The sequence below is a fragment of the Podarcis melisellensis genome (genome assembly GCF_964234715.1).
Source record: "Podarcis melisellensis genome assembly, chromosome: 15".
In the NCBI taxonomy this organism is placed as follows: Eukaryota; Metazoa; Chordata; class Lepidosauria; order Squamata; family Lacertidae; genus Podarcis; species Podarcis melisellensis.
In genome coordinates, this window is record NC_138532.1 from 17,997,415 (window position 1) to 18,009,996 (window position 12,582).

At 45.3% G+C, this 12,582-nt stretch overlaps 1 protein-coding gene and 2 long non-coding RNA genes across 3 annotated transcripts in view; 1 reads left to right on the top strand and 2 right to left on the bottom strand.

Moving 5' to 3' along the window:
• LOC309357748 overlaps window positions 1-12,582 on the top strand; it is a 241,424-nt gene that overhangs the window by 129,322 nt on the left and 99,520 nt on the right. The window lies entirely within an intron of this gene.
• On the bottom strand, window positions 485-1,498 carry LOC309357733. The gene is made up of 2 exons (XR_014163210.1): window positions 888-1,498; window positions 485-834 (listed from the first exon to the last, which is right to left on the bottom strand). It is a non-coding gene; the product is annotated as an uncharacterized lncRNA (long non-coding RNA).
• LOC309357658 (nicotinamide N-methyltransferase-like) lies at window positions 3,838-7,734 on the bottom strand. The gene is made up of 3 exons (XM_081890024.1): window positions 7,554-7,734; window positions 5,772-5,979; window positions 3,838-4,922 (listed from the first exon to the last, which is right to left on the bottom strand). The coding sequence occupies exons 1-3, from the start codon at window positions 7,708-7,710 to the stop codon at window positions 4,493-4,495; spliced, it is 795 nt and encodes a 264-aa protein (XP_081746150.1). The 5' UTR covers window positions 7,711-7,734; the 3' UTR covers window positions 3,838-4,492.

The window sequence follows — 12,582 nt, forward strand, 5'->3', positions numbered from 1 at the left end:
GTGACTACTGCTGCAGCTGGTGGGTAGGTAGCAGAGAGAGAAAGAGAGTGCAGAGATCTAACACCGGCCTTCGTTTGCTTTGAGAGGGGCACACCGGTCCACTCTATGCATGCAGTTGTTGCTGCAGTTGGCACAAGTATGCTAACAAAGTTGGAATGGCCCTTTGAGCGCAAGTCACATCAGTTTAGTGATGTGACTTGCGCTCAAGAACCACAAGAGTAGGGCAAAATCCATATCCTGGCAAAAGCTCTTTGCAGTAATTAATCAAAACGGGTTTCCCCCTTCCAGAATGGGAGAGCAGATGATTTAAAAGGTAGATGATTAAAAAGGAAGGCTGGGATTGTAAATTAATTAGTCTGATCGATATCTCTGCTAAACTTTATGCCTGGTTCCATCTGGGAATACAAGAACCTGCTAAGCAGATGAAAACTCTGTTACAGTTGAAAAACAATCTGGTTCTGGAAAAAGTGACTCAACAATTGGCTACGTTTTGCTTTCTATAATCTGAACCAGAGAGGGGAAGAAACAAACACATTTCTTGCCAGTTTTACTTAGAGGCAGAAGGGATGGTGGTTCAACAGCTCAGTTCAGCATGGATCACAGAGGACTTTGGTTAGCTCAGGGTTTATCTCTGCAGAACCTTCGGGCCCAACGGCAGAATGTGAACCATATATTTCTAGCTGGCCCTTGGGAGCCTGTTCAGGGCACACAACACCCTTTCTGGCCTTTCTCCACACACACCCTTGAATGCTTGGCTCGAATGTGCCCTTGAGTTTTGATAATGCTTTTTCGGTTGCCTGGATAGAGATGGGGCATGTGTTTACAGGAGAGGACCTCGGTCTTTCAAATTTCAGCGGCACCCTGGGCATGTGTTTACAGGAGAGGACCTTGGTCTTTCAAATTTCAGCGGCACCCTGCGCAAGGCCAGATTTCAGCACCCCCTTGCCTTCTGTTCTGCTCAATGCTTTACGGCTACGTCTTAGTTGTGATGCCCTGCGGCGCCCCCTAGGCTTGGCGCCCAGCGTGATGGAACCATTCACCTTGGCCTAAAACTGCCTTTGATGTGTAGAAACCTCAGACTTGGAACATAGCCCATGGTACAAATGCAGAAGTCACAGCTGTAGTCCAGCCTGCTTTTTCGCCACTGGCCATGCCTGTGATAAGTTTCATGGAGATGTTGTGGAGTGTATGAGGCATTGGGTGACAGGGAGGAGTGGGATCAGAGAGCTGGGGAAAGGTCCTGTCAGGCTGTGGAGCTGGGAGTCTGTGATCCCAAGAGCAATCTGTTCCAGTGGAGAGCCCCTGGAGCTTGGGAGATGGAGATCTGGATCCCCAGTAGGGGCCGAGTGGGTTGTCAGGAGAATGGCCCACACTTGTGCCACCAGATACCCCAAGTGTAATATCTCCACCCACAGCTCCGTCTCAGCTGCTTCCCTCCCCACACCAGCAAAGAGCTAATCACTTCCAGGGAGGCATCCAGAGATAAGTCCAATGGTGAGCCAACCCTGTTGACTCCATCTCCATGGACGTGGAAGCAATAGTGCAGGCAAAAACAAACCTTGCACTCCCAACCTCTGTGGAGATGTTTCTGCTTGCCTGCTTGCCCATTCCCAACCTTTTGGATATCAATCTATGTGAAGGGCTGCAACATCTTAGCTAATGCCCAGATCTCTGCCATGCCTTACGAATTTTGTAACCTTCTGTCAAGTACAGGAGTTCCCCTCTCCCTTCTGGTAGCTCACCAATAAGAATTAACAAGCATTTGGTAGATTTAGAGTCCTTTCATTACTGTGATGGCCTGGGACTTGGGCTCAGTCTCAGTCCGCACTGGATCCTTTGCCTCAGGCGGCATCTGAACCTAGTCTGGGGCCTGATTCCAAAGAGTCCCAGTCTGCACAGGTTCCCCTGCAACAAGGACCAGCTGGGCCGAGTCAGGGGCCTGAGCCTGCCCTGGCTCCAGATGTGGGGATTACCTCATTGTCCTTTGCTGGGCAACCACGTGCAGCTGCTCCACTACCAGCTGGGTCAGGAGAGGCTGAGGCGACCTCTGGGTCTAGTAACCCACCGACATCTCCCAATCTCAGAGACTAAGGTCTGAGAGAAGGAGAGAGAGAAGGAGAGACCTGAGTACTCGCCTTCGGGCGAGACAGGGAGATGAGTCACTGGGGGATCAGGACCGGCTGTTACCCCGACAAAGATAAAAGGCTGTCGGACCCACCCCAGGTTGTTTGCTAGAACCTGCCTGAGACCCGGTGCCTGACCTTGCCTGGTTTCCTGCCTTGGCCCTGTTGGACTGACTCTTCGTGGAACCCTTGGATTCGGGACCGGACCTGGACCGCGTTTCTCGGGTTACCAGCACAATTACAGCATTGTGTTACAAGCACAAACAGGCAACCCTCCACAAGAATATCAGTTGGTTACTCTGACTCCTCCCCACTTCCGCAGCAAGAAGCACGCCACCGGGAAGTCCCTACCCCCGAGTCTCCTTTGTTCTCTGACATGCTCAGACCTCCAAGTTCAGGGGGAGGGAGAGGGTTCCCCCCCCCACTCTCGATTGATGTATCACCCAGCTGCTCCCTCTCTTGCAGTTGCTTAGCTACTATCTCATAGCTGGGTAGCTCCTCTCTCAACTGTGCAGCTTCTGTGTCTGGAAGCAGAAGCGGGAAGGGGCAAATATTTCCCCTCCTCTTCTGTTAGGAGCTAATCTCCCTGTGGTTGCATTCCCCAATCTTCTGATCCAGACCAGCCCCTGACACCTGCAGTCCCATGTTGAATTGTCATGCTGACTTCTTAAAGAAAACTTGAAGAACTCCAGCTGTGACAAAAGTTTGAGTTCCAAGTTGGATCGAGGGGGAGAGGAGCCAGCTCAAAGCTCATCCCCCCCCTACCTGCTACTGGATTGCAGCCTCTGAAAGATTGTGTATGAGGGGATCAGGTGCTTAGAATGAAAATGTCCCCCTCCAGATAAAGACCCAAAGGGTTTGTTCAACATTAAAAACCAACTGAAGATACACCTCTTCACCCCGGCTACTGACACCTAAGATATTTTTACAACATACCTCATTTCTGTAAGTTGTTTTTAATATTGTGTTTTAATTGTTTTAACCTGCCCTGGGAGCTGTGGGGGAAAGGTGGGTTTATCATCACGCTCATCATCTGACTAATCGTGTCCTTGTTGTCAGCAATGCTTGACAACTGAATTCTCATGGTCTTGAAATTATTATTTTTTGTTTTAAAAAAATACAGCTTGCCTAAATGGTAAACATAACCATCGTCGGAAAATGCTCCCTTGTCTGGGTTTTGATTTTTTTTTATTCATAAATTTGGTCATATTACATATGATTGACAACGTTCAGAATTACAGAAAACATACTATATACATTTGACAAAAGAAAAGAAGTGATTATATAGCATTCCTTACATGCCAGAATGAACCAATTCCATGTATTGTTTTTAATATTCTATTGGGAGCTGCCCAGAGTGGCTGAGGAAACTCAGCTAGATGGGCGGGGTAATAATAATAATAATAATAATAATAATAATAATAATAATAATAATAAATATTCCAGATAGTAATTCTGCAAGTACTGCAATAGCTCATTATTATGCATATTGCTGCAGGATATAAAAATAATGCCTACTGCCAAGAATTTCACATTAGAATTTGCAAAGCTGTGAACATAACAAAGAAGATCCACTCCCAACCAGCGTAGGATACTCAGCTGCTGCTTGAGGGTTTTCCCGAGGGATCAGGGGGGCCACAGTGAGAACTGGATGCTGGACTACATGGGCCATTGACCTGATCCTGCAGGGCTCTTCTTAAGTTCTTCAGCTGTAGTTTGGATGACTGTGTGATGAGAGGTAAGCCTATGTGGTGATCAGGTAGCGGAATTCCCAAGGTTATGTGTGTGTGTGTGTGTGTGTGTGTGTGAGAGAGAGAGAGAGAGAGAGAGAGAGAGAGAGACTCTGTATGCCTATTTTCCAGGGACAGTCCTGGATTTACAGAAGCCCCCCTGGCTTCTGATTTGATACTGGAAAGTACAGCAGTATCTTGGTTTTCGAACATAATCCATTCCGGAAGACCATTAGACTTCTGAAACATTCGAAAACAAAGGTGCAAAGGGGGAGGGGGGTCTGCGAATTCAGTGGAGAAAATTGAAAAAAACCCGCAGCAGAAGCTTCTGAGGCACATTTGAAAATGGAAGCATTTATATCCAGGTTTTCAGCGTTCAAAAACTGAAACATCTGGCTTCCAAGATGTTCAAAAACCGAGGTACCACTGCACCACTTTTCCTTAGAACATCCTTATTTCCACTGGAAAAATGTTGGAGTGTGTATGTCTGAGTCTCTCTCTGTGTGTAGATCTATATCTATATATATATCTATATCTAATCTATATAGCTGCCCTCACTCACACTGACCTGCATGTGTGGGCTATGTCTAGACATTGATTAATACTTTCCTTTGGCCTCCTGTCATTTCCCACAAGTACCTACACCTTGATATGTTTCTGGGCAACCAGGAAATAGGCAGTCTTACAATCACTATGTATTGGTGAATAGCTATTTTTGGCCCCTTCAGACCATAAGATATCAAAGCCTGCCTCTGTCACTGCTCTGTCTACAGTTTCCTTCTCAAGGTAAAGGCAGAAAAACGGGTGCTGGCCAACCATGTAGAAGCTTCCTCCGAGAGCTACCAGGAGCACAAGGTGCCCCCCGGGCTTTACAAGGGAGCCAACGTTCCTCAAGGCGGCACAGTAGGCAGTCACGTCTTTGCAGGCAGAGTCCAGGCAAAATGCGGAAGTCACACAGCTAGCTTGGGCCACCACCAGCGGAGCCAAAGGGTTGACTTGGGTCACGTCACATTTCAGCACTCGCTGGATGGTGCTTCGAACCTTCTCTCCCTTTTGTACCCATTTCTCCCTGGGGAAGAGCAAAGGTGGGAAAGAGCAGAAACAGTGAGCATGCAAACCTCCTTTTCTGGCAAGTCAGCAACCTCGTCCCCCTGCAGGAGCATGTGAAATAAAGCAACTTCTTTATTAAAATATTCAGCTACCACTTCCCCAGTTGCTGAAAGTGGATTACGAAACTAGAAGGGGTGTGAAAAGTGCTTTGCTGCTGCTGGTGGACAGAACGCGCCTTAATTTTTTTGCACTGGTCAAATTGGCTTGGCAGGCTTTTGCAGCAGTATGAAACCTGCCAACCTTGTTTAGAGGTGAAATGAGGATGGGTGTGTACAGGCTAGCAACCACATTCTGGTCCCATCCTAGGTCGTGGCCATATTTCTGTTATAAGGAATATGCATTCTAAAAACAGCGGCAGAAGATTCTTGCAGCACCTTTAACACAATCCTAATCAGGCCTACTCTGAAATAAATCCTATTGAATTTAGCAGCGCTTACTGCTAGGTTATTGTTGCAGCCTAAGAGATTTAAGAAAGTAAGTCCAGTTCATCAGATGCATGGAGATTATGTGTTTGTTAGGACAAGCTATTTAAAGCAATACACAAATACCTCCCTTTCTGTAGTATTCCCAAGTGTAGGTCCCTGAATGGTCACTCTGATCAGAAACCGGAATGTTGTGCTGTGCCCCTCTTTAAATGTTGTTACTTAGTATAAACTTGTGGAGAAACTATAGCTGAAATGTCCAAATCTATCAAGGATGCTGCAAAAGAGAGTTCCCAGCATTGGCAAGAGGTTGCACTAGATTGAAGTACTTTCAAACTGTAGGGTTCCATGAGTTTATTAATGAATGGAAGGTAAAAGCCCAGTACCTGTCTCCCTCCAGCTCACACACATATTTCAGAGCCTGGCTCCAATCAAAAGCATCTGGGTCCTTCTTCAACCACCTCTTAATCTCCTCCCTGTTCTGGTCAGTGTAATCTGTGGCAATGATCTCTCGGAAGGACCCGCAGGAAGAGAGAAATTGGTAGATAGTGGGTCCGCTTCCAATATCAATCAGAGTGTCTCCTTTAAAGCCATCTGCATTTGAAAACGATAATGAGGTTACTGTTACACCCACACCCACACACCCGCACGATTCCTCATCTTGGCCACATTTTGTCCGCCCTCACTGGGATGATGATGGCATCTTTTGCACAGGGTGACAAATTGAAGTGTCAGGAGACTTATTTGCTCATGGGGTCTGAATCATAAGATGCATGCTCTTCTATGATGCAAAGTTCCTAGATAATAACACAAGCTTGGTATGCCTATATGTCCAACTGTATGCACTAAAATATCCTCTTCCTCCTCATTAACAATATTAATTAATATATTTAACCACCACTGTGCATGGGGCATTATAGAATGCAACAGGGAGCTTACAGGCTCAAAGGAGACAATGTATACTCCAAAAGGGTACTCCTCCAACCCAACAGTTATGCTGTGGGCAGGAAGACAATTGTAGTTTTTCTGGTGCTGCGGAATATCCTACTGCAAGCTGGAATGACTGCTCTGATATGAACTTGCTTGCCATACACATATTCATGCAAAACATCTAATGTCACACCTTTTAGGTTCAGTGGCCAATACAGTTTTCCCTGGAAGGAGAAACCTTTGCCTTCCAGATGTTACTGGCTGGCAATTTCCATCGCCCCTGCCTATTGGCCATGCTGGCTGAGAGGAGTGCACAACCATGGAGGTTACAGGTTGCCCAGCAATGGCCAACAGTGATCAGACGCAAAAGAACAATTGGGATTTGTTAGGGCAGCTTCTCATGCAGAAGGTTGAGCAACGTGCGTCCATTTCATGCATGTTTTCCAAGCAATTTCCCCAAATAGAATGCATCTTTACCAACACATGGATTTTTATGCATGCTTAGATTAAGCTGGTTTGTTTTTAAAAAAATGCTACATGCTTTTCTTCCTCATTTCTTTTTTTTTTGGAAATCATTATACTATCATTTGAACAGAATCACAGTCCATTTCCTCGCAGTGGGACTGCTATGGCCGGATGACTAGCTCAGTCTGCTGTCTAGAAGCTCAGCACTGGTGGGCAATTTCAAGGCAATCCTCCTGCTCTCTTTTCTTAGGCTTTTGCATCTTTAAGGAAAAACTGAACGGGACAGAGGATGTCCAGAGAGAGGATCATTCCTCTGGCACTCCTTCATGTGAGGGCTGTCCTTTGCAAAGCTGGACATGCAGCCACTCTATGAATTGAACTATTCCAGCTGGCTGTGGAAAATGTGATCAAGGAAGTGATTGTTTGGATCAAAACAAAATTCTTGACCCGGCTGAATAGCAGCTTGGGGACCTAGCAAAGGGGCAGTGAGCCCTCTTGGCCACTTGCCCAGTGAAATAACTAATTGGTCTGAGAAGTGACCCACTGGCTCACTGTCCTTGGCCCCAACAACAAATGCTCCAGGGCTAAAGGGTGGTTGATCCCACTGCTGCCTCCCACCATGATTCTTGTGGGAAAGGGATGACCTCTGCAAATTTTGCAAAAGGTGGACACGCTTGTAAAACAAAGAATATTAATTTGGAAGCATTCTCTCCATCATGAATGACAAATTGACAAAGCTCAGCCAGCCCACCAGTGCCAGAAAGGGTACTCACCCACGGTGAAAGTTTTGTGGAATTTTTGCAGATAAAAATTTAGGAGAAAATCTTCTTGAGAGCCGTCTTCCTTGCTGAAGGAATAGTACATTTTTAAATAATCTTTTGGAGCAAAATGCTTCCTGTAAACGTCTTTCCCAGTGAAGTCCCCCTCCATCCTTCCTCCAAGTCTGCAATACACACAAATGACCTCTGTTCCTTTCCATTCTCATTGATCCAACCTCCCACCCCACCCCAAAACATATCCCTGCCTATTCCTGGAATGAAATCTCTGTCCAGTTGTGGACGTCATCTGGGGAACATTTGGAATTATTAACTAGTGCTGCTACTGCTAGGATAAACCTCTTGCAGGATGGGTAGGTTTGGTTTGTCCAATATTATCTCAATAGATAATGCTTAGGAAATCTAGGAAATTTGCCAAAGTTGTTTACTTCTAAAGGAGAAACCTCACTTTCTTACAACTTAACTCTTATTTATTTATTCCCTATAAAAACAGATCATTTGTATTCAAATAATAAATTAATCAATTCATCAGCCTAGATATTCAATCAGTATATTATTATCAGTTTAGCAATTCATTAATTCATCATTTATTCTGGCCTTCATCAGTTGTATCTATTAGTTCATCCATAAAATAGATAGTATCAAATAGGAAATACTGCAGGGATAAGCCGTTTGCAGGGTGGGTAGGTTTGGTTTGTCAAATATTATCTCAATAGCTAATGCTTAAGGAACTGGGTGCCTCTTAAATATCCACATAATGTAGTTGCCAACTTTTCAGCTGGCTCTACTCCCCTCTCTTTAACAGCAGCCCAGCCCAAAGATGTCAATGAAAAAGGAACTGGCTCTAGTGACATTCCAGCTGCTGAATAAGCTTAGCTATTTCGTTTCTGTTTAGGGGAATGCTCTTAAACAGGGGTCAGCAAACTTTTTCAGCAGGGGGCCGGTCCACTGTCCCTCAGACCTTGTGGGGAGCAGGACTATATTTTGAAGAAGAAGAAAAAAGAACGAATTCCTATGCCCCACAAATAACCCAGAGATGCATTTTAAATAAAAGCACACATTCTACTCCTGTAAAAACACCAGGCAGGCCCCACAAATATCCCAGAGATGCATTTTAAATAAAAGGACACATTCTACTCATGTAAAAACACGCTGATTCCGACTTCCGGGTTGACGTGATCGGTGTAATGGCGGATTCCCTCCGAGCTCCGGAGGGAATCGGCTCCACTGAGGACGGGTCTTGCCGCGCCGGCGACGCGGGGACCCTCAGAAACCGCAGGTGTTGATACCTGCGGACTTGGTGACTCAGCGGGCACCTTAAGCGCCCCCCCGACAGTCGAAGAGCCTTTTTAAAGGCTGCGGAGAAGGTACGGGGGGTGGCGTGGTGCTGAGAGTAAACCGCTATCTCAGTGGAGTGAAGCCGCAAGCCATTCACCGGAGAACGTCAACTTTCTACCTGAAATTTGGACTGGAAACAAACACCCCCGTGAGTAGAAGGAAATTTGGACTTTAAAAAAAATTTTTTTTTTTAATTGGGTGATCGGGGGGGATGTGCTAAAGGGAAGTCCACACCCCCCCTTCATACAGGCAATTGGAAGCAAGGAGCAAAAACCTAAGATCGGAAAAAAAGATCTTGTGTCTATTGAGACTGATAAGAGATTCCATTAATTTTTGAGAATAAGCTTTTATTTTTTTTTTAAGTTGTGCTGGAGGGAAGAGGCGAATTTTGGAAACTTTTGTGACCCCCCCCCCTGGACCTGGGAGCGTCCTGCATCAACCTAGCCTGAAGGAATTGGAGTTTGACAGCTGTCAACTGAGCTGTCAGACAGCTGAATAAAGGATAAAATTGTATCTCTTTGGTTTAAAGGTGTTACATATAAGTAGATGTGACTTGAAACAAAGTAAATAAACAACAGGTAAAAGGAGTGTTGGCGTAGAACTTTGAACAATGGCAACCCCCCTAGGGGAAACTAGTGACATTACAATGGCTGCAGAAGGAAAATTATTAGCAGAAATAGAGAGAGCTTTCTTTCTCGTGGGAATCTTGCAAGAGCAGACCATGGAAATGGATAAACAACTTACGTCCTTGAGTTCTAAAATAAGCAATCCTGTTGAAGGAACTAAAGACTTGTTTTTGAAAGTCCCCGCAGTCGAACCAGAAAGGATATCCTTGGAGTTGGTGGAAAAGGAAGTCGGAGGAGGGAAAGTGTGGACAAAAAATCTTGAACAGAAATCTATGCTGCCAAGAAACAAAGAAACCCTTTGGATTACAAAACTTGAACAGACGAAACTGAGGAGAAAAGTTAAGGAAGAAGTCCCCGGAAACCATGGAATTTTGAAATTTAAAGGAATAAAGAAACATAACTGGGACTTCCTCCTCTTTTCTGGCCTTGATTATTTGGAGCTTGGGGGATTTTTGGTAGAGTCCTGGCAACAAGTTTCCTTAATGAGGTTTGAATTGGGAGAAGACGAAGCAATCGTGACAGACACCCTTCGAGACCTGAAGACCAGCAAAGAGGACTATTGGCAGAAAAGCCTGAGAGAGACTGAAAAGGACTTAAGAGCGGTGGATGTAAGGAATCCTGGCTAGGAGTTTAATGAGAGGAGTTATTTGGGAAGGGACAGATACCCGGGCAGGGAGGGAGGGGAAAACAGATTCTTAAAAATTTTAGAACTTTTGGTTATTGTAAATTTGACTCATAGTTCAATATAAAAAAGGGGAATTTATGGTATAAAAATTTCGATTGATCTTAGAAAAAGGATTTATTGCATATAAGAGAATAGGATAATAATATTGGGCCTAATACGGAGAATTAAATTGGAGAATAAGGAGAATAAGTTTAAAGAGGGAAATAAGAACTTGCTGATTTAAACAGGGGAAGTGGGATGTATGTGGGGGGGTGGGGGGAAGTCATATGTGTTGTTTGTCTTTATAAAATGTGAAAACCCAATAAAAATTTATAAAAACAAAACAAAAAAAACACGCTGATTCCCAGACTGTCTGCGGGCCGGATTGAGAAGGCGATTGGGTCAGATCCAGCCCTCGCACCTTAGGTTGCCTACCCATGCTCTTAAAGGTACAGAAGCAACACAAGAGTTTGGGGAGGTGCCTCCTCTGTCAGAATATGGCAGTCCTATTCTTCTTGCCTCCTCTTTTTTAAAAAAATAGGATATAGGGGTGGGGAAGTGTTTTGTATAATAGAAAAGTCTTGGGCCTCTGCGTCTGCCAAGTTTTCTCAAACAGTTACACAACCAAGAACTGGGGAGGACCAGAGAGAAGCAGGGAGACAGAGTCCATTTCCACCTGGGAACTAACATTTTATCTCTGTTGAACATGGAAGCTGACATTCAGTTTGCTGGTATGCACACCTGCTGTCCATCAGTTGTGAAAGTGGACTCAGGGCACCTCCTGCAAGGGCCAAATTAAATGTGATGCTGAAACACCAGTCTTTGTATTTATTATGCAAGTCTTTACAAAAAACGCAAATGGCATCAGCTGGGAGACGTGATATTTATTGGGATTGTGGCAGGCATGGGGGGGGGGATTGACCCATTCCTCCTGTACTATCACCCTCAGGAAAATCCCATCCATTTTGCGCAAGAGGGGTATCTCCCATTGGCACCAATATGGTATATTCCTCAAAAGAAATGCAAGCTCCAGTAAAAAGGGGGGGTGCCTCAAAACCACCCCCTTGCATTAGTGCTGTCACATTCCCAGTTCTGAATGTTTTCTTCCACTCTGTAAGGTAAAGGTAAAGGGACCCCTGACCATTAGGTCCAGTCGTGACCGACTCTGGGGTTGCGGTGCTGATCTTGCTTTATTGGCCGAGGGAGCCGACGTTTGTCCTCAGACAGCTTCCAGTTCATGTGGCCAGCATGACTAAGTCTCTTCTGGCGAACCAGAGCAGTGCACGGAAACGCCGTTTACCTTCCCGCCGGAGTGGTACCTATTTATTTACTTGCACTTTGACGTGCTTTCAAACTGCTAGGTTGGCAGGAGCAGGGACCAAGCAACAGGAGCTCACCCGGTTGCGGGGATTCGAACCACCGACCTTCTGATTGGCAAGTCCTAGGCTCTGTGGTTTAACCCACAGTGCCACGCAATGTGACTCCTCTAAGCATGTATGCACACGCAAGGAAAATGCACGGGTGTGCCGGAGTGCTTTGTGCACAAATTATAATCACATACCACTGGGCAGTTCTGTGTTTTCCCCTTTAAAAGTCCTGGCATGGTTCATGGAAGCTTTGCAAAATCTCTGCCCAGAAGGAGCCTCTCATAAGGGCTCATAGCCAAAAAATGAAGGGAAGCTCTTGCACAATCGAACATTTAACTTTAGCCTTTGGACTGGGTCTTGAACTTCTGTTCCGAAATTCCTGTGTGATTTGAACTGTGGATTCAGGCATGCTGATGTGCCAGACAATTTGAAATTGAACAAAGCTGGCATTCAAAAGCACACCAAAGCTCTTGGAAACTAGAGTGGGAAACGAAGATGTCAAAAGGGCATAGATACATGTTTAGGGTTCCCAGATCTCTAAGTGGAGACTGGAGATGCACCCTTCCCAACAACAGCTACATATGAAGAGGCTTCTAGGTGGTGTCACGTATCTCTAGGGTTAGTATTTTTTTATTTCCTGTATTTTAATGCCAGAGAAATCTCCACATGGTTTACAAAAATATAACATTTTAAAAATATTCCAAACAATAAAACTTGAAAAAAAACCTATGATGCTGTGAATTTCAAAGCAAAGAATAGGGTGTTGCCAGAATGCCTTGGGCTAATGTACCAAAGCATTCTCTCAGTAAAAGTCAGCAGGAGAACCTCAACAGGAGTCTTGGCTCAATTCCAGGTGGGCAGGACACTGGCTGACCTCCACAGGAAAGCTGCTGCTCTTCCTCTTCCACAGTCCCCTCCATGGGCTCACTCTCATCAGCATGGAGCCCCAGGGAAGGTTGCCAAGGCAAATGGCTTGGTGTTGTCTCTGCTGACTGACTGGCAGCTGCTCCCCCTGGGATTCAGGGAGTTTC